Source organism: Drosophila elegans, unplaced genomic scaffold, assembly GCF_018152505.1.
Source record: "Drosophila elegans isolate 14027-0461.03 unplaced genomic scaffold, ASM1815250v1 contig_409, whole genome shotgun sequence".
Taxonomy (NCBI): Eukaryota; Metazoa; Arthropoda; class Insecta; order Diptera; family Drosophilidae; genus Drosophila; species Drosophila elegans.
The window spans coordinates 120595-142686 of NW_024545796.1; the positions used below are offsets into that span (position 1 = coordinate 120595).

General features: G+C 38.9%; 1 protein-coding gene across 3 annotated transcripts in view; it reads right to left on the reverse strand.

The window, feature by feature from the left end:
• The window catches only part of LOC108136152 (meiosis regulator and mRNA stability factor 1), a 66576-nt gene extending 46230 nt beyond the window's left edge, over positions 1 to 20346 (reverse strand). For all 3 annotated transcript variants that reach the window (XM_041708901.1, XM_041708900.1, XM_041708899.1), the window contains exon 1: positions 19478 to 20346. In XM_041708901.1, coding sequence (XP_041564835.1) covers positions 19478 to 20107 — 630 coding nt within the window. In that variant the 5' untranslated portion in view covers positions 20108 to 20346. The remainder of the gene's footprint in view (positions 1 to 19477) is intronic.
• Positions 20347 to 22092: the final 1746 nt, after the last annotated feature.

The following is a 22092-nucleotide window of genomic DNA, read 5'->3' on the forward strand; positions in this document are numbered from 1 at the left end:
TTGGTTCTGCCAGGACGATGTTGGCAAATTGTGTCCGGACTGTGTCGGCCAATTCCCTCGCAGGAGTACGCATCCGCAGCTGGTTTTCCACACTAAAAACCACTTCCATCCTAAGCGTCTCTGCATTGATAGGGATAAGGGAAGCTTTGCAGACGCGCTCGCTTCCAATTCCTAGGATTGGGAGATTCATGACTTCGGCCAACGAATTGTCAATTCGGCTGACGCCTGAACAGTATTTATTGATCAAGACTGTCAGCATACGACGCTCCGCATTCAACCGAAGGAAACGAGGGCATGTCCGTAGAGAATGTATACCTGTGCAGACTCCGCATCGGAACGATTTAGTTCCTCGAGAACATCTGCTTTCCGTTGATTGGGCACTTCGGTGGGACGGCATTGTTGGATAACGCAAATAAGAAAGGAAAACGAAATAAAAGGATTGGATTAGTGGATGCGACAATAAAGTTATTGACATTGAACACATCGACTCTGCTCGTTGTTGTCTACGGGGAGGACCCCCCCCTTACAAATATTTTTTGTAGGGCGCCCAAAAAAAAAGAACAACCACCCAACACTAAAAATATAATAAAAGAAAAAATAAAAAATTTAAAAAACCCCCCCCCCCCTAAAATAATGGTTTTTTTTTTTTTAAAAAAACACACCCCCCCCCCTTCTTTTTTTTTTTTTTTTTGAATCTCCCTTTTTTTTTATTTTTTGGAAAAATTGATATTTTTCTTTCCCCCCCCCCCCCAAAAAAAAAAACCCCAAACCCCCCCCCCCCCCCCAAAAAAAAAAAAAACACCCGCCCCCGCGGTTCGCGGGGGCTTCGGCCCCCCCCACAAAATACACCACCCCTAAAAAAAAAAAAACACAAAAAAAAAAATAAAACAATAAAAAAATTTTAAAAAAAATTCAAAAATCAAAAACACAAAAAAAAAACAAAAAAAAAACAAAAAAAAAATAAATAAAATTTACCACCTCCTCAAAATAATTTTAAAAAATTTTTTAAACCCCCCAACCCCCCAAAACCCCAAAACACCAAAAAAAACCAAAAGAAGGAAAAAAAGGTTAAGGGATTATTATATAAATTAATTTTTCTTTAAATTGTCTTTAAGTGTTTTTAGTTATTACCTTCTTCACCCTTTTAAACCTAAAAAAAAAAAAAAAAAAAAAAAAAACCAAAAAAAAAATAAAATTAAGAAAACCAAAAAAAAAAAAAAAAAATAAAAAAAAAATAAAAATTTTATTATTTTTTTTTAATATAAATAAAAAAAAAAAAAAAAAAAAAAAAAAAAAAAAAAAACTAACGGTGGTGTGTTTTTGTTGTCTACGGGGAGGAACACCACCTGCCACCATAGGTCACTGTCAGCCAGTTCTTGAGATGATACTCCTCGACTAGCTAGGTCTGCTTGATTGTGTTCTGAACACAGTAGAAGTGATCTTGGTCACAATAGTGAAATCAATCCAAAAGTAAGTGTCCGTAACGCCAAGTGGGATTTGAGAAAGGACTGTGGCCCAATGTTCTGCCAGAAGCACAGCTCCACAAAGCTCGAGCCTAGGCAGCGACACTGTTTTCACTGGCGCAACCTTAGTTTAGCTGTCAGAAGCTCAGAGGAAGCGTTGAACTCGTATATATATATCGCCTTTTGGGAAGCATCGCAAATCCCATGAACTTGGACCCTTGCGCCGGTTTGAAATTGTATCCAGCGCGGAACGCGCACTTTCAGCAGGAAGTTGTAGCTGCGAAGGAAATCGTGCCACCTTTGAAGTAAATCTGCGGAAAGAAAATCGTCCCAACCAATTATCGCTAGCCAAATGTCCTGCATCAATATTTTTGCTTGGATTATAAATGGTGATAGCCAGCCGTCTGGGTCGAAAAGTTTAGCAATCTGGGACAGAATTTCTCGTTTTTAAAACTTTGATGTTAACTTTACTTGAGACGCAACGAAATAAAACTCATCTGTCGTTGCATTCCATCGCACTCCCAGCGTTTTTGACTTCCTCAATCTCGAGAAAGTCGACCGAAAGCAGATGCTTTTTGGGGAGAGATTCGAGAAGGTCTCTCTCATTGAAAGTCCATTGACGAAGGGGAAAACCAGCTGAATTGAGCGCTGATCGTAACTCCGAAATGAGCAAAATTTACCCCAAAAGTGACAGTCTGATGTTCGTAATTAGCGATATGCCCTTGATCATTTCGAAAGCGGATTCTTTGAAACGGATTGTGTGAGGGGGTTACTCCGATGAATACGAATTGATATATACGCCACTTAAGGATTTGAAGGGTCAGATCAGATTGTAGTGTTGGACCTGGCTTAGTTGGCAAATCTCTGGAGGTTGAGCATCTTCTCATTTGCAAACAATTGCCATAAATTTGGTCACTGGGTTTGGCATAATTTCGTTCGGTGCTGTCTACTGTCCTCCTAGTCACCATCATTCTTGGTCAGCTCATGAATATCTGCGTCTGTTTGGCTCTGTGGGTAATCGCTTCCTTATTGGAGGGGATTGGAATGCGCATCACAGTTTCTGGGGATGCAAGCGTTCGTGCACCCGGGGAAACACTCTGATGTCGGTTGATTCTAACTCAAGTATGCAGTTTCTGGCCACTGGCGGACTTACGCATTTTCCATGGATTAATAAGCACCTTCCGACGGCTATTGATTTTGCGGTCCACAGAGTCATCCCGTGTAGCCTTCTTGCTATCTCGGAGTGTCCCGGTCTTTCCTCTGACCATAGTCCGCTTTTGATACCTTCTACCTCGTGGTTCGGATATCAGAAGATTCGGTGCCCGACTTTCTACCCTGACTCAGAAGCATCCCTCTCTTACTACCGTGGAAGAAGTTGATTCCTAGAAGTGTTCCTATCCTCCAGAAAAGGTCATGCACTCCGCCGCGTCTGGATGAGGACGAGGCATACCATCGATATAGCAAGGTGGAAGGCTGCTGTGTCAGAACTTAAAAAAGTCCTTCGTTTGGCCAACGCAAATAATCAGTGTCAAACACCTCTGCATTGCATGGTGGAAGATTTCAGCCTTTGGAACTAAAATCAGGCCCCGGATTGGACCGTGACAGTGCTGTACAAGCAGAAATTTGAGCGATTTGTTCACTCAATTTCGATGCACATCTCTCGTAAACTGAGTAGCAATTGTCGTATTTGCTTTGCAACGACGGACTGCTGCCGCCGCCTTCTTGAATGACCAACCTGGAATACAAATCAAATTCCTTCTCTACCCTTTCCCATAGGGATTGAATTTGGTCGAGACGGACCTTTAAAGTAAACGAGGTTGGTTTGATCGTTGACGATGTAAAAATTTGTGCCTCATATCTGCTTAATCGATCGTTTGTGGCAATAAATTCCAATATTGCTATGCCTCGAGTGCCTTTTACGTTGGATCTTAGATTGCCAGAAGGACCTGCACTATCATCTTTCTTTCCTTCTTTGGCTAGTTGATTTCCGGCACCGTCTGGCATGTCTGGTGTTTGCTTTTTATGTACGCAAAGGAAAATTGAGTTTTGATGTTATTAAAGATAAATAGGAGTAGATGCTGGAATTTATGGAGCTAAAAAACAAAGAAGTGGAAGTGGGAACTCACTATTTTGAATACAATTCAATAGTAAAAACAATTAATTCCACTGTAAAGGCGTACACGGTCAAAAAGGCGTTGTTCTCACTGGCAACTTGCTAAACGCCCAAATATTATAAATTATATGTAGAGTAGTTGGATATGGTCAATCAATATAACAGAATAGTATATTTTAGTTCCTTTTATCTGTTGTTTTTTTTTTTTAATTATTTATTAATTAGTTGAAAAAATGTGAATATGGTATTTCCAGTTCGGGGCTACCTTAAAGGATGCCCTGTGGAACTAAGGAACGACTGGAATTGAAATTATATACATTTCAATAAACAAATGTACATATGTTGAATTGTGTAATTGATTTATTAGGCAATTTCACACAAATATAAAATGGAATCATGCTCGCACACGGGGTACATGTATATGTGGTGCAATGTTTATATTACTTCCGGAAAATAAGTACAATGATATGTACATATAGATAGGGATTTCAGACCCTTCATGTACGACTGAGTATCAGCAGCGTCAACCCATACTGGGTCGGCTTACAGAATTGTAGCCTTGCACGCTGTCTGGAGGAGAATCCTGAGTCCAGGCTTTGGCCTCTGTTGTTCAGCATTATCCGCAATAGCGCTCTAGCTACGTTGGCCTCGTTTCCCGGAACGATAACCTTGTATCCAGCATAACATCTAGATATCGTATCACTGTCGCCGACTTTATCGAGACGCGTCCGACGTAGCTGTCTCTACCTGCTTGCGGCTGGACGTTTTGTGATGCGCTGTTTCTCTATTGTAACCACCGAAGCTTTGGATGGTTTTTGCCACGATTACTATGGCGATATCATCTGCGAATTCGTGACCTTTGTTCTTCCTGATAGGGACATCCTCAACACTCCGTCGTACATTGCATTCCACAGCAACGGTCCCAGTGTTAACCCTTGATGTACACCGCAAGTTCTTCTGTGTTTGAGCGTTCCTCTCTCCGTGTCGTATAGCAGAACACGATCGCTGAAAAACTACTGTATGATGCCCACCAGTGCATCCGGTACGCCTTAGTGCTGTAAGGCCTTCCTGATGTCTAGTGTCACGACTAATCACTACTCCTTACTGCCTCCCTGCCATCTTGATCCTTCAATTCGAAGCAATGTCCTTCACCGTCGCGACTGCATCGGCCGAGGATCTTGCTTTCCTAAAGTCAAACTACATTGGTGAGAGGTCTCCCGCAGCGATATGGCTTTCTGCAGTATGTGGCTGATGCAGCGCTCGAGTGCTTTTCCCATGTGGACTATCAAGCATATCGACCTGTAGGACGATAGATCCCCTGGTGTTTTTTTCGGCTTGGGTAGCAAAACCAACTTCTGGATCTTCCATCGCTCAGGAAAAGTACTTTCCGTGAGGCACTGGTTGAAGGTGCTGGAGAAATCTTCAGGGTGCTCAACCATTTACATTGCATATCCATAGCACCCTTTCAAATTTCTTCCGGCTGGTCTCGGATCGGTCATGTGTCTACTGGTGTGCCATGCCCTCTCTGAGTAGTTGTGGCCAACGTTGGGAACAGGTGCTCCACGATAGTTCTCATCCCCGGCTCTGAGGGGCACATCCCCATGTGTCCTCGCCAGTGCTCGGAATTCTTATTTCCCGACGGAACCTATCACGTTGGAGTGTCTTCGGGTTGAATGTTCTTTGCGCTTGTGGCGCTGTGGTAGGCCTTCTGTCGGTAAGGTCACAGATTATTGCCTTGTGGTCGCTAGCCGTGTATATATTACTAAGAGACCACGGGCACGCTGGAATAGCGAGCCACTGCAGAAGGTAAGGTTCACTACCGATCCTTCCCCTGCCCTACTGAACGTATCCGTACACGTACCCGTGTTAATGAGAGCAACTTCCAGCGACGCGAAAGCTTCTTGTAGAGTTCGTCTTTTAACGTTTGTATAGGCCGAGCCCCATTCTCCTGCCCGGTCATTAAAGTCACCTGCGATGACCACGTTTCGAATTTCCCTTGCGTCGCTTACCAACTCGTCCAGGACCGCTGAGTGTTCTTGGAGAGATAGCAACTAGCACAGGTTGCTGACTTCCGCACGAACTAAGAAGGAGGACTCAGTACTCACGTTTTTAGGCAGACTTTGCGTCCAGTATATAGTCCGTACCAGGTATTTTCCTGTAGGGTTCGATGAAAAGCGCTACGTCCGCCTGAGAATCTCGCATGGTCTGGCTTAGCAGATAATGCGCAGCTTCGCAGTGGTTGAAGTTGATCTGGATGATCTTCACTTCGCTGGTGGTTTGTTGCTCATAGGGCATCCCCTGCTACTCGCTTCTATTAGCACTGATGCAAAAAAAGCATTTAGCCTCTTGTGAGCAGCTCGCTACCTTTTGTTCGGGTTGCCCGCACTTGAAACAGCAGTCGCAGTGATTTACAAGGCTCTTGCACCAAGCCGCTATGTGACCGAACTCCAGGCACTTAAAGCACCTAAGCTTCCTTGACCCTGTATACAGTCCATCCCACATTTTTCTTGCCCTTGGCAAGTTCCGCGGCAGCCCTGTTGTTGCCGCCTGGGTGACCACTGTGCTCGCATCTACTGCGAACTGATCCACCAGCGCCCTTGACAGGTTTCTGCCGTTACCAATGGGTTCAAGTCGCTGACCGCCGGGAATTGCATTCTAAAATCCTCTGATAGGATTCGCAAAGCCGCTGAACCGTTCAGAACTACTTCTAAGTCCTGCTTCATCAGCGACGCGCTCTTGTCGCGATCTCTGTTGAGCTCGAGCAGAAGGTTGCCGCTTGCGAACTTTATGCACGCTCTTGCTCAGATCTTGCATCTGACCGTCGCTGCGCCTTGGTTACTATTGTAAATACCGCGCTGTAGGTTTTCCCTTTCGCCTCGACTACTACGGCATCGGCCGTCGTGTATTGCGGCCTTTCTTTCTTTGCTCGACCCTCTTCCACTCGGGGGATTTGTTGAATTTCGGTTCCGCTGCTGGCGCCTGTCTGTTTGAGAGGGCCTTCTTCTTCCTCGGCTTGTTCCCCTGGGAACCCCTGTCATCGATTGCTGGGGGTGCTGGGGCCATAGATTCCTTCTCTGGGTAGGGAGCGACCGTCTGCACGCAGCTATCCCGCGTTCTGTTGGTGGCGGCTTGCTGCTGCTTGCCCCACAATTTAGGCATTCCCGGGCGGCTGCCTTCGTCTCTTAATGGGCTTCGACTTCCTTGTCCAGTTCCCTACTGACTTCTTCCTGGAGAGCCTTCATGTTCTCAAGCATCATCTTCATTTGCACATTGATGTGCCGTTCCTGATGAACATTTGCAGGGACGATCAGCTGATCAAGGACCGAACCAATCTCGGCCAGCTTGTCAGCGCACTAGAGGTGCCGATCAGAAAACACGTATAGGTACGCGCAGGATAATATTTCCCACGAATCACTGTTATTTTTAATTTAAAACTGTACGTGTTGGCAATGGAAATTTTTTAATGTATTTTTACTTTGATGTATTTTTTCTTTATAACTTGGCAGCCACGAGGTAATGAAGAGAAATCTAATCATTGCTTAGCGGAAACTTTTAAAAGCTCGTATGCGTGGGAATTAGAATGGTGGGATATACCAAAAATTGATGAGCTGGTCGTACTTTATCTATATAAGGTAACTTAAAGCTTATCCCTAAACAGGGTATACTTTTTGGTTAAACCAAGCGCATGCAGCACGAGCGAGATTCTTGCTTGGAACTAGGATTATTGTTTTGATTATTGTTTGATTTCTTTTGCGTGAAACTTTCCTTTCCCTTGAAGGTCTTTCAACTCACTTCTCGCTTTGACGAAGCCTGGGGCTAATTTCGCGCTAAATGCTTTTGTAAATTTGTTTTGCTGAAAGTTGCGCCTGTATACCCCTTGCTAACTTAAAATGATACTTCCCTTGCTCGCAAATTGTAAGCCCTTTCGTTACGATCGTGGTGAAATTGCGTCTTTAGACTTTGTCCGCAAAATATCAAACAAATCTTCTCTGTTAAATTGTACGCTGCGATCGTCCGCCATATCTAAAGTTCGCTTATACCTGCTTCCGTTCGTGACCATGTGTTGGCTAAAGTGGAAACTAGAGTGATGTGCACCACAAATGCTACTTCATTTTTCATCCCTATTTCGCTGGCTGGGATCAACGTATTCTTTGATATCTGAGAGCACTGATCTATTTACCCTTTCCCAAGCATTCGCATGAAGAAAGTAGAACGCTTTATAACTGTGCCCAATGTTATATTTTTCCAGCAAGGAATAAAATGTTTTTGACTTAAACTGAACTCTTTTCTCGAATACTAGTTTTCTGGAGTTCCGAAACAATGAAATAGATCTTCTTCCAAGTAGCTTCTTATAGACTCAGCAGTAAGCTTACGCACAGCCTTGAAAAATGGATATTTGGAAAGCTGATCTAATACAACGAAGATGCCTATATTTCATTTACATTTTTTTTACACCAGTAACCATGTTATAGTCTATGTTAAATCGACTATCAAACTGACGAGGGAAAAGGAGGAGAAATCTTCGGTAAATGTACGCGAAAATGCATCGGGTACTATATTTAGGATGCCCTTTCGGTTCTGTATATTGAACTAAAAACTTTGAAGCTTTAGGGACCAGCAAAATAGACGAGAACTAAGATGAGCTTGAGTTTTGTCCTTCTATGTATGCCCCAAATTTCTTTTCTACTAAAACAGCTGCATAGCATTCTTTTTCGGTGATTGTATATTTTCTCTGGCACTGGTTAAGTTTTTTCAACATAAAAGCAATGTCAAACTTATCATCATCATTTATTAATCTGCATTAACACCGCTCCAACGCCTGTATGACTGGCGTCGCAGTTCAATAAGAATGGAAAAGCAAAATTCGGGCTATGTTGCTCGGGTGCTGAACACATTTGAGACTTTAAAGATTCGAAAGCCTGCTGAGCTGCTTCGGTCCATTCAAACTTCCCTTTAGACTTAAGTGTATCTGATAAAGGAGAAATATATCAGCATAATTCCTAATAAACGTGTGACACCACAACGTCCCGCCTGTTTTACTGGTCGGAAAATCTCTTACCGCCAATATTTTGTCAGGATCAGTGCTAATTGTACCATTTCTAATAACATGCCCCAGATATTTAACTTATCGACGGAAAAACTTGCTTTTTTCGACGTTGATAGTGAGATTTGCTCGAGTTAATTGGGAAGCGGCTATTATAAAACTTCAAGATGGCGTTCAAATGAGTCGGATTTAATCAATAAACTATTCAGATATATAAATACCTCATTACGTAATGGTGCTGGCACTTGTCAATCAAACGCGACATGGTACAGGGGGCATTGGTTAATCCAAATGGCATAACCAGAAACTCATAAAAAGAACGACCAGGGACCGTAAAGGCAGTTTTATCGCGAGAGCTTTTATCAAGTGATATCTGCCAAAAGGCGTCTTTCAGATCAAGACTTGTGATGTATTCAGCTTTTGGTAATCTACTCAGAATACCATCGATTAATGTCATAGGATAGGCATCTTTCAAAGAAACCTCGTTTACTTTCCTACTATCAATACATAACCTTTTTTCACTAAAACGACAGGAGAGCTGTTTGACTCTTGAATCACTCGCAGTGCAATCATCCGATCCAACTCATCATACATTTGCTTCTCCAGCGAAGGCGACATGGCATAGTGACGCTGCTTGATACCCTTAGTATCGCCTACATCAGTAACATGGAAAATTAATGAAGTCCTACCTAGTCGTTGCTTAGTGAATAAATTGACCGCTTTCATAAGTGATAAGGTCTAGTGATCCTAACGAATTAATAAAAACATTACGTTTACTATTAGCATCTGAGAGTGCTGGAAATATGAATCATACAAACGAAATTTGTGTCTATTATAGAAGAACTTAGAGAAGCAAATATAGTAAAATGAGTCAAATTAACAAATTTGGTAAAAGCTTTTCACAAATATTCTTTTTTGTTTCTATGGGAACTTTATGATATAGTCGTTCGATTTTGATGAAATTTAAGCCGTAATTCTAAAATAATTAACCATTACTATATGTCGAAAAACTAAAAAATATGAAAAACAGCAAAGTTATAATTTTTTTTTATTTATTTTCCGGTTGGACCTATGGGAGCTATATGCTATAGTCGTTCCGACATATATACTACCTGCAATAGAAAGACAACTTTTGGGAAAGTTTCATGCAGATAGCTTTAAAATGGGGAGACTAGTTTGCGTAAAAACGGACGGAAAGATGGAAAGACGGACAGACGGACAGACTGACAGACGGACAGACGGACATGGCTAGATCAACTCTGCTAGTGATGCTGATCAAGAATATATATACTTTATAGGGTCGGAAATGTCTCCTTCACTGCGTTGCAAACTTCTAACTGAAATTATAATACCCTCTGCAAGGGTATAATAAAGTTTTTTTTTTATATTAAACTTATGGTTCGGAAATTTAATTATATATACATACACTTTTGCAGGACTCTGCTACATATCCTAGAAATAATATTTCTAGCTTAAAAAATTTGGATTTTTCTGGTGATTTTTTCCTGTTGGCTTCATGTTGAGTGTAAATAATTGAGATTAGGTCATTAAACTGTTGTTTGAGAGATTGTGAAAAAATAACTATATCGTCCATGTAAGCATGGCAAAATTTCCCAATATGTTCTTTAGGTATATCGTCCACTGCTCTCTGAAAAATTCTATGCTCATTTTTAAGGCCAAATAGCACTCTTATAATCGTTGATGGAAAATGAAGTTTCTATTATTAAGATTTGGAACCTGATTCGAAGTCGTGCTAGGTCTATTGATTTCGTTTTCAAGTATGAGAGTTATTTCTTGATTTACAAACCCATAAACTGCTTATGAGTATGGATATCATAAATGGTGTCTATCTCGCAACGGACATCTATCCGGAATAGAAAATTCGTAAATATTTGAGAGTATACTTAGTATACCAAATTGTTATTTTAACCAACCCCAATTCAACGACAAAAGACGGGACCTTGTTTGAAAATAGGTCACGAAAAACCTATTTAGAACAAAATTTACCACCAAAAAGCTTACTTCGGACCAAATTTTTGAATGAGTTCGACCAATTTTTAGATAGCATTTCACTAAAACACGTGGTTGTAAAGAAATATTTATTTAATATCCAAACAGTAGATCAGGAAGCGGAAATTAAAAATGATCACAAATAATCCAATCACAGGAGAATTGAATAAACTTGTATTCATTTTAGAAATCGATCTACTTTCTTAAATATCTTAAATGCTCAGCAGTACATCCATAATGCGACCGAAGCGTTTGCCAACGTGGATGACAGAGAAAGGGAGCTGATAGTTTTGTTTGACGGGTTTGCTAAGGAGACAACCATAAGGATTCTAGGATTCCCGTACATGAGGGAGTTTTTTTTAATGCAGTGTGGACCTACGACCAGGATTTGGTACGCTTGTTCTTGGTTTTAGTAATTTGTACGTAAAATAGTTTTTGTATTTAAAAGAAATCAAAAATTGCGCCATGCACATCCACCTGTTGTAGTAAATATTGTAAAATAAATTTGCTTATCGCATTTATTTTAAATGCGGCATTTAGCCTAATGGGATTCCATGTGTAAATAAATGCGCATTAGACTAGATGCGTTTTAACGCGCCAATGGAATCCGGCTATTCATTAGCACATGTTGCATTCGTCAAAAACTTATTTTTGATCAAGGAGCAAAGTTTTCGGGAAAATTGTTCAGAAATTTCTGCAATCAATCTGATTTCATTGCCGCATTAGTGTACTTTTTAAATGTGACTGATTCCCTTGGCGCATTAGCATTTAGATAATGCTACTCCGACATGCGAGTGGCACAAACAGCTAATCTGAATTTGTCTGCTTTTAAAGTTTCGTAAATCAGAACATAATGAATTTAAAATCATGAATATGTGTGTGCTCTTGTTTTCAATAATTTTTATACAAAATAGATTTTATATTCGAATGACATTAAATTTGCGCTATCCCTGCATATAGAAAACAGCTGTTATAGTGGTGGCACGAACAAGATATCGTTAAAAATCAGTATTTTCCAGTATTTTTTTTAATGCCGAATGATTTTTAATCGCATTTATTTATCGCATTTATTTTAAATGCGCCATTTGGACTTATGGGATTTCCTGTGTAAATAAATGCGCATTAGGCTAAATGAGTTTTAATGCATGTAACAGCTTTTTAGCAATCTTCAAATAACTCTCCAGTAGTAACTTCATTCCTCTTGAACGGAGATTTAGAGAATAATTCTTAGCAAGAAAAAACTCGAAAACCTTTCTTTCGATTATAAAGACATATTAACAGAAACATTTATAACTTGTAAGAAACAATAATACAAGGAAGTAACATTTAGCAACGGACACGATTACTTCCAACAACTTAACTCTTTAAGGGAAAAAATCGTTGCTCAAGTTAAAAAGAAACGCAAAAAAGACGACATCATTTTTATAAAGTAAAATCGCAGAAATAAGTTAATGGCACGATTCACTAAACATACTGTTTACATCTGACCGCTCTTCACCCCGCTGCTGCGTCAACGTTTATACGGTATCTGCTCCGTTGCTGTTAAGCGCTTGCAGCTGTTGCCCAACATTTCTCGCTTACCAAAATGACCACCGCTTGCACTGCTAATAAATGCGAGTACAATGGCAAGAAAAATCCCAAATAATAATCTTCAACTTCCTGTTTATGATTTACCATCCATCTCGACGCCAACTAATGCTAATAATATGGTTCTTTCGCCGAACTACTTAACACCGTCTCTGCCACTGGCTCACACTACCCCTTCTGGACCTTCTTCTGTTCCCTCGCGTGCCTCATTGGCTACGGAATCACTTGGTAATGTTTTACCGGAAGAAAACATGACCTCTCTTGGTTTACAACTGGCTCCTGTTGCTACCAACTCTGCACCTACATCCGCTTCTACGTCTGGTGCTGTTTCCTTCCCCAACGATATACCTTGCCCAAGCCTTGCGGCTCCTAGACGCACTTATGTCCCTTTAAGTGGTGTTCCGAGAAGTTACCGTCCAAGGAATAGCGAGGCGACTTCTGATGTCTCTGGGATTCCTCTGAGAGTGATTATTCAAAAATCAATATTCATGACGAGGTTTAATCCCGAAGCCACTGCCGAGGATGCTAGGGTCTTCCTCTGTGAGAAACTGCATGCCCCGGACAACGCTATTTCTGTACATAGGTTCATTTTTAAGCAAGAGCGCAATATCTCATCTTTTAAAATTCGTATCACTGATTCCTTTTTCTCTAAGACACTTTATTCTTCACTTTGGCCAGTTAATATTTTAGTACATGAGTATCTGCAGATAAACCAGTCTCGTGGCTCAAATTCAGCTGTTTCAAAAAACTAAGAAAAACAAATCTGTCAATTTTATACCAAAATATGCGAAGCCTACTGGGTAAACTGAGTAAGGTGTATGTGAATAGTCTTTCCACCGAAGCCGACGTCATTGCTTTAACTGAAACATGGCTAAACTCTTCGGTTGCCGATCAAGAAATATTCGTTGATAAGTTGTTATCTACAGAACTGACCGCATCTCCCTGGGTGGTGGCGTGTTAGTTGCAGTTCACAACTCACTTTCATCGGAGATTTTTCCTTTTAAAAACCCTCTTTCCATCGAATTCGTTGCAGTTAAAATTAATACCAATAAGATTAATATTTATATAACTTGCTCTTACATTCCTCCTAGATCTGATACCTCTCTCTATTTAATGCACCTGTCTGCCATTCAATTAGTATCCTCTTCTATTGCCGATGATGACCACATAATTATAATGGGAGATTTTAGCATTTTTAACGTGTCTTGGGTCTCTTCATTGGACTTTTTGCCGAAAGCCAGCACGACTTTATCGACGGCCTGACGAACTTGTCTCTGGGCCAGATAAACTTTGTAAAGAACCATATGGATAGACTTCTTGACTTAATATTTGTTAATGACGACACTCTAGCTAATGTCCTCAGAAGCCCTTCCTTTTCTCTGCCTGAAGACCCCTATCATCCAACCCTGTTGTTGAATGTTAAGATCGTTGCAGAAATTCAGACTAAGGCGGCCTTACGCGTAAAATGTTTCAGCAATGCCAATTTTGTTGGTTTACACCAGCATTTGAGTGCTATCGATTGGTCCTTCTTAAAATCATGTAATGACCTAGAAACTGCAGTGTCATCCTTTAATTTGACATTGCAGTCGTCATTAAATCTTTTCGTTCCCGAGGTATCGGTAAGTAACTCTTCTAAGCCCCCATGGTTCAATAGGCACTTGTCTTACCTCAAAAATAAAAAATCGAGGCTGTATATAAAATACTTAAAATCCAATTCTGCAGTGGATTTTTCCAATTATGTCACGAGCCGCGTGCTGTTCTTTAATGCCTCTAAACTTTGTTATGAATGCTACATCGCTCAATGTAGAGATAACATTCGTAATGATCCGAAAAGTTTTTACTCCTTTGTAAACTCCAAAAGAAAATCAAATGCGTATCCTTCAACTATGTATTTACACAACCGAACTAAATCATCATCTTTAGACATTTCTAATCTTTTTGCAAACTTTTTTCAGTCAACCTACTGCTTCGGCGATCTTGTATAACCAATCACTAAAAGCCTTTACGTTTCCAATAGATCCGTATTTTGGGTGCATTGCCCAAGTCAATTTATATTGATTTGGGAGCTTGTCAACTAACTCCCTTACAAGCATAGGGTTGTTGATGTGAGCGTCGAGTTTGCATGCTTCCATCGTAGCGGAAGTATGTGCAAATATTTCATACTTTTGCTGGTTATATTTTTGATCAGTTTCCCGCTTTTCCTCTAACATCTGTAACATAAGAACATTAGTTGATGTGTTGATGATTGGGGCCTTTGAATAATTCAAACTGGTTTTGTCGATCTCAACTTCAGCTACGTTTAGCCTTTTAACTGTTTTTTAGGAGCCTTTGAGCTAAATTCTAGGCCCTGTGCGGCTCCACCTTGCAGTTCCTTATTGGTCGTGTCTACATCTTTAATAGCGTTGTTGGATGTAATTTGTTTGCAAGTTGGGCAGGCCCAGCCTTTAAGGTTATCGTCACTTTCATCGCGCACGCAAGCAAAATGGTACCAAGTCTTGCAAGTTTCACATTGCACCCAAATAATGTCGTTACCGGGTCGATCTTTTTTGCAAACGCCACATATGGCATTATCGTAGTCGCGATTGAACATTTTCGTATTCTTGTAATTGATTTCAAAATTGATCTTTTCTTTGACCTGTTGGGCGAAATGCATTCACTTTCGAGAGCTATGCCCCTACTAACATAGTGGTCAGTTTGTTTCAGTTAGTTTTTTCACGAAAACGATACACATATAGGCGGTGTCATGTGTTCAAAATTCTTTTTTGCGGAACTGTCTTGCTCTTATCTACGCAGTTAAAATTCGCATCGGTACATGGGAAATTTGTATGTAGGTATACGAGTACAACTGTGTCTTTTCCCTTTGCTAGTGCGGAACTGTACCTTTCTTATATATGTATGTATATATATATATATATATATATATATATATATATATATATATATATATATATATATATATATATATATATATATACGCAACCAACTAAGAGCCACTATATCAGTAGCAAGTTAATGATTTTATTTGTTCGATACGCATATAGTAGTTTATTTTTTCTTCTTTTCACTATAGAGTAATTTCTCTTGCACACGCGGAACTTAGTCGTTCAATACACGTATAGTAAGATTTTTTAAAGAATGTTACAGCCGGCCATTAAAACGAAGCTTCTAACAGCATTTTAGTTGAAACGACTTTTCCACCCATATGATCTGCCCTGCATCAATAATATTTTTGTTCCTCGATTTGAAGTTAGCGATGTGCTTAAAGCCCTTCTGTCGCTGGAAACGTCCTATTCCGCGGGCCCTGATAACATCCCTAGAAACTGTGCCGAAGCTCTGTCTTGGTCAATCACTTTTCTATTTAACTTATCTTTATTATCTTCAGAGTTCCCGAGAATTTGGAATGAATCTTTTATTATTCCAATTCATAAAAAAAGCTCAAGGTCCGATGTCGAAAATTATCGTGGTATAGCCAAACTTTCTGCCATACCTAAGCTTTTTGAGCAGCTGGTCACTTGTCAACTTTAACATATGTGTGCCATTATAATCTCTCCCGCACAGCATAGCTTTGTAAAACAACGGTCGACTACTACTAATCTTCTCGAATTTTCTACTCTCATCCACCGTAGTTTCCCAAATAAACGCCAAACTGACTTTATTTTTACTGACTTCAGCAAGGCATTTGATAGCCATAGCCTTCTCCTTCATTATTTCTCCTTCCACCTAATTTACTTAACTGGATTTCTGCCTATCTTTCAAACAGAACTGAACGCGTCCTCTTCAAAAATCAACTTCCCTCCGTCGTAAATGTTTTTTCTGGTGTCCCCCAAGGAAGTCATCTGGGGCCACTACTTTTCGTTATTTTTATAAATGATCTTCCAAAAGTAGTGTCATTTGCCTCTACTCTAATGTATGCGGACAAATGTCATACCTTCGTTGAACATTGGTCAATTACAATTATGGTGATGCAACAATTTGTTGCTGCTTAATCATACTAAATGCAAATGTATGTCCTTTTACCGGACTTCAGCCCACATACACTTCTACCATCTTGAAAACTATACTTTAGAACGTATTACGCAAGTAACTGATCTAGGTGTCCTATTTGATAGCAAGTTATGTTTCAAAAGCCATATTTCTGTCATCATTAGTAAAGCTAAGGGTGTTTTAGCCATCATAAAACTTTGAGCCAAGGAGTTTGACGACCCGTATACAACAAAGACTCTTTACATTTCAATGGTTCGCCCCATTTTGGAATACTGCGTATGTGTTTGGAGCCCTCAATATATTGATTAACAAAAATTAATCGAGTCAGTCCAAAAGCAATTTTTATTATTTGCTCTCCGACAGCTGAATTGGGACCCGGTGAGCCGTTGCCGTTTTTTTGCATAAGCTTCTCATAGGTGAGGTGAATTCTGGCCTCCTCCTAAGCTTTATTAACATCGCTGTGCCCTCAAGATTTACTCGTACTTTTCGCCCTATTCTCTTGCCAATTTGTAGATCTAACTTTGCCCTTCATGAGCCCTTTCGGGTGCTTTGTTCAAATTATATATCCTGCAATATCTTTGGAAAATTCTATTGATCGGATATCATCAAACATTTATGCTTTTCTTGAATCATATAATATTAAGTTAGTTTAAGTTATATTTATTTTTAGCATATATGTGTAAGTTAGCAGTTCATTGTTAACTATAAATCAATAAATAAAAAAAAAAATAAAAATAAAAAAGTGCCGTAAGGCACACAATTATACGTGTGTTTTAGTTTGTTGCCGTTTCTCGGTTTTTATTGTGTTTGTTGTTATTTTTGTGTTATGTTTTGTGTTTATATTCTTATCTTTCAAATAATAGCTTATTATTTTCTTAGGAGCCACTTATAAGTGCCAATTTTCACGATTGCTCACATTGCTTTTGAGATTTGGTGTGGAGAAATCATTTCTGTCATTATTATTTTAAGGCTAAATACTTTTTCCGGCAAAAGCTCGTTTTACACTGATTGTTCCTATGGCAGCTATAATATATAGTATTTTATAATATTAAAACCGAAACTCGGGAATATTAAACAAATACTAAATCTTAAAGAAGTAAAAAAAAAGTCAAAAACAAAAAAGTTATAATTTTTTTGTCATTTTACTCCCGATTGTTCCTATGAAAGCTATAGGATATAGTGGTACGATCTGGCCAATTCTTGTCCTATATATGTATTTATAACATTTTTCTAGATTTTTGTACAAGTTTTAAAGGGATATCCCCTCTCCCTCACAAACCGAACCACTGTGCATCGACGATAAATGCATAGCGACGAAGTCGCTCAAAAAATCAGTAAGGAATGTTTAAAAGCATCCTGAAAATTTAACGTCTTTTCGCCTAATATACACATATTTTTGGCTGGGGATTACAACAATTGGAATAGCCGCCTACTCTAGCAAGAAAGTGCAGCGTGAACAACAAGCAGGATGTAGCTCTGTCGCAACGTTGGTTGCTGACACCAAATCCCTACATACATATTTACTTTATACATACACATATACTTAAACTTAGAATTACGAACATTTGTATTTAGTTGAATAAGAAATTTTCGTACAGCGAGGGTGTACATAAACCCGAGCTGAGTAATAAATTCACTCTTGAATTTAAACTCGAACTGAATAGAAGCATTTATTTATTTTTATTAAGCAAACCGAAATTCTGAGCATTAACGCTACTTAACTGTGGAAATGCCTTCTAAGGATCAGAAGAACCAACAAAAAACAAGGAGTGTGCAGCTTATTTTAGTGTAAGTTAAATGAAGTGACAATAACAAAAAAAAACAAGAAAGAAAGCAAACTTCGGCAAGCCGAAGTTCATATACCCTTGCAGCAATTGCAAAAAAATTTATAACTTAAAATTATGACTTACTTGCGTGTATGTTAAAAAACCTTGAAGCTATGATGATTTGCAGCTCTATTATTAGATAGTTATTTTATATATTCTTATTATTTCTATGGGAGCTATGTGATATAGTCGTCCGATTTTGATGAAATTTAAACCGTAGTTCTGAAATATTTAACCATTACTATATGTCGAAGAACTAAGAAAAAATTAAAAAACAGCTAAGTTACATATTTTTTTAAATATTTTTTCGATTGTTCCTATTGGAGCTATATGATATAGTCGTCCGATTTTGATGAAATTTAAACCGTAATTCTGAAATAATTAACCAATACTATATGTCGAAGAACTAAGAAAAAAATTAAAAAACAGCTAAGTTATAATTTTTTTTTCATTTTTTTCCGATTGTTCCTATGGGAGCTATATGATATAGTCGTCCGATTTTGGTGACATTTAAGCCGTAAGTCTGAAATAATTAACTATATGTCGAAGAACTAAAAAAAAATGAAAAACAGCAAAGTTATAATTTTTTTAAATTTATTTTTCCGATTGTTCCTATGGGAGTTATATGCTATAGTCGTCCGATCCGACTCGTTCCGACTTATATACTACCTAGAAATACAACTTTTGGGAAAGTTTCATGCAGATAGTTTTAAAACTAAGAGACTAGTTTGCGTAGAAACGGACGGACAGACGGACGGACAGACGGACGGACAGACGGACATGGCTAGATCGACTCTGCTAGTGATACTGATCAAGAATACACTTTATAGGGTCAGAAACCAAAAATTTCGTACTTAAATTTTTTTAGAAAAAAAAAGGTAAAATATGTCTTCGATTAATTACTAAAATATATATTTAAGAAGCTCGTGCTAAAATTCGTTGATCACCGACTTTGAACTTGTAATATCCAGCGTTTGGAAACGATTTTTAAAATTTGCGTGTAACTTCGAAAAAATTTTCCGGAACGATCTGAAATTGTCTGTGTGAATCCCTTATTTACACTAAATAAATAAAATAAATAAATTTTTTTCATTCAACTTTATATAACACCTTAATCTTGTATGATGTCGATCACCAATTATAAGGCCTATTCCAGAAGTGTAACTATGAGGACTTAGATAAAATCGGTGTCTTTTTTTTGTTTTCATAATATCCAACCAGTTTTGGATGTGTCACGCCAAATATCTGTCATTAAGTAAAACTAATTATTTTTATGTTGTTCAAACAAATAACAAGAATGAAATACCTTGTTTTTGTTCTAAAATATTTAAATAAAAATATCAATAAATATAAAATAAAACAAAGCTGACAAGAGAAAATCTTTTGAAAAAAACTGTGACTCCACTCCTACAGCACTTTAGTTAAAATGAATTGATAAGAAGTCTCTCACATAAAGATCCGGTACAGTAACTTTGGCATAGGAACTTCCCTCGAAGACTAGCGACACAACCGGGGTAATGGGTTTGAGTTGATTCATTAGAAAGCTGTGGAGTCTTGACTCGTCCAGCGAGTAGTCCAGATTGGTGATCTGTAAAGTTACTGTGTCGCTGGGCTCCATCACCTTGGCAACCGCTTCACAATTTGGCCCTCCATCGCCAATTACCATTTCAGTGACTGACGCATTTGTTATGGCCCCGGCGAAATACTTTTCCGCTTTAGGTGCAACCGTGGAGTTGCCGTTGGTAAGGGAAATATCTGCCACTAAACGGTTATTGCTGACGATACTAAGAGATCTTTTCGCGGGGCCGCTGGCTGCTATTGGAGCGGTGGACAAAGTCTGTGTTAGGGCACTCTTGCTATTGCTCTGATAAATCGGAACGTTCGTTTGATATGTTTGAGAGGGTAACGCTGCAACCGGCTGTTGCTTGGGCCTTGGATGGCTTCGGAGCTGAGATTGGCCGGAAATAGCTGCAGCCACGAAAGCTCGATTGGGGTTATACGGCATGTATCGGTTACGATTGTAGCAGGAGGTAGTATCGTTGGCATGTGCATACTGGCACACATTCAGATGGCCGGGCATTGGAAGGAGTATAGATTGCACTTGTCCCCCGACTAGATACTTTCCTGTAAGCAGTTCGGAAGGTGGAGTGTATCCAGGTATCCAATTTTTTTTTAAGTGCAATTGGCTTGCTCCTAATGTCCCAGGAGTGTCGTTGACAGTGTTTAAAGCGGCAGGCGGCAATGCTTTAGATTGTGGTTGATAAAGCTGGGATTGGAAGTCTCCAAACTCGTAAAACCCACTTTCACCTCTCCCAGATCTGTCGTAAGGCCAGCTAACAAGATGAAGCACAAAATAAAACGAAGAGAAAAAACAATGAAATTAATAGGGTAAATTGTTAATTAAATTTTTTAAAATAAAACTTAGCAAGAAAGAGTTTAGATAATATTACGTTAAATAGATTTTCTCACGAACGTCATTTGTGGAGTCGGTGAATTTACTAACGCCAAATCTACGCAACTGTCATTTCAAATATTTTTTTAAACATTTTCTATACATATATCAACAGGTTCTCACAAATCGTATTTTTTTTTATATTGCGCAGACATATTAACCATTTCAAGTAATGTTTTATTTTCAATCCAAAAAAAATAAAACTCAAGGAAAAAGTTTTATTTTGTGATCAAAGAATAAAACTTACATGTCAAGCGTTATTTGTCAAGATGAAAAAAAAATTCAACAAATAATATGATATTTCTCTGGTATGCCCTATGATGTTTACCGAAAGCCACCTTTTTTTTAAGGGGCTCCGAGGACTGGCTGTTTTGAAGATACCTAATATATAAAAAAAAGCTTCACACTAAAAAATGCGTCCGCTCCTTAGCATAAGTTAGGTTCTAAGAGCAATATTGAAATATTAAAGTTAGTGATCAGTCGAACTTCATCGTAACCACTCCCTTTCGTCGTCGCATTTTCGCACAAGTATTCCACAAGTTATAAATAAATTATCTCGAATCCTACTGCAGTCACATGTTTCGCGTTTGTAAATACAAAATAGTAATCAATTTTCAGGGTGACCCCGACGTGATCGCAGTAGAGTTCGCGATTTGATTACATGTTTTTAGGTGAAAAACTATAACAATTACCAACAAACACACAAAAGCAATTTTTTTTGTGTCGGTTCGGCTATAAAATTAAATTCAGAAATAAATTTCGTCGCTGGAAATTTTCTGCCGTTCCTTGTGTTGCCCAAATTTTATTGTTTAGTTTGCTGCTGCCGCTGGAACATGGATGTAAAAAAGGAAGTTGCAGCTATCAAGTCGGCCAACCTGGTATAGAGTGCTAAAAGGTGACAGTTAATCTGTGGCGTTTTGTTAATTGTGTTTTGGCGCACATTTAAACTTTTTGCATTCGTGTAAAAATCGGTAGATCTAACCAAGAAATTTGCATGTACTAACAACATAAATTCTACAATAAACATAATATATTTCGAATTGTATGTGAATTGCTTTGGCCATAAACAAGCAAATAAAATACTCGTCGTCGACCCAATTAGTGCAAACTTAATTCCCCCAATTTTGGTCGTAGTGAGCACCAATTTAGGGTAAAAGTGCAAATTGTGAAAAGTGTAGTTCTCAAAAATTAGCGGCAAAAAACTTTCGCCGCAGTTTGTCTGAACATTTTCCCGCGCTTTTCAGAATTTTCCCGCGCTTTTCTTAATTTTTGCGCGCTTTTCGGAATCAGGTTTATATATTCGATGCCCATAGTTATCGATCAGTGTATCATTCTCCGCTAGAGCGTTAGCTCCCCTACAGTGCGTTCGTGTCGCATATTACTGTCGCGGAGTTTATATAAAAAATATAATAACCCTATTTAGATATTTTTCGCTGTACTTCTCTCGGCACTAACCTCCCCTACACTGTTTGCGATCGGTATTTTACTCGTTGATTTTATTATTACATTATTAAACAAATAAATAATATTAATAAAAACAAATATTTAACACCTCTTCGATACCAACAAAATAAATCCAAAAAAACACAATTGCAACTAAGGATATCGAAGAG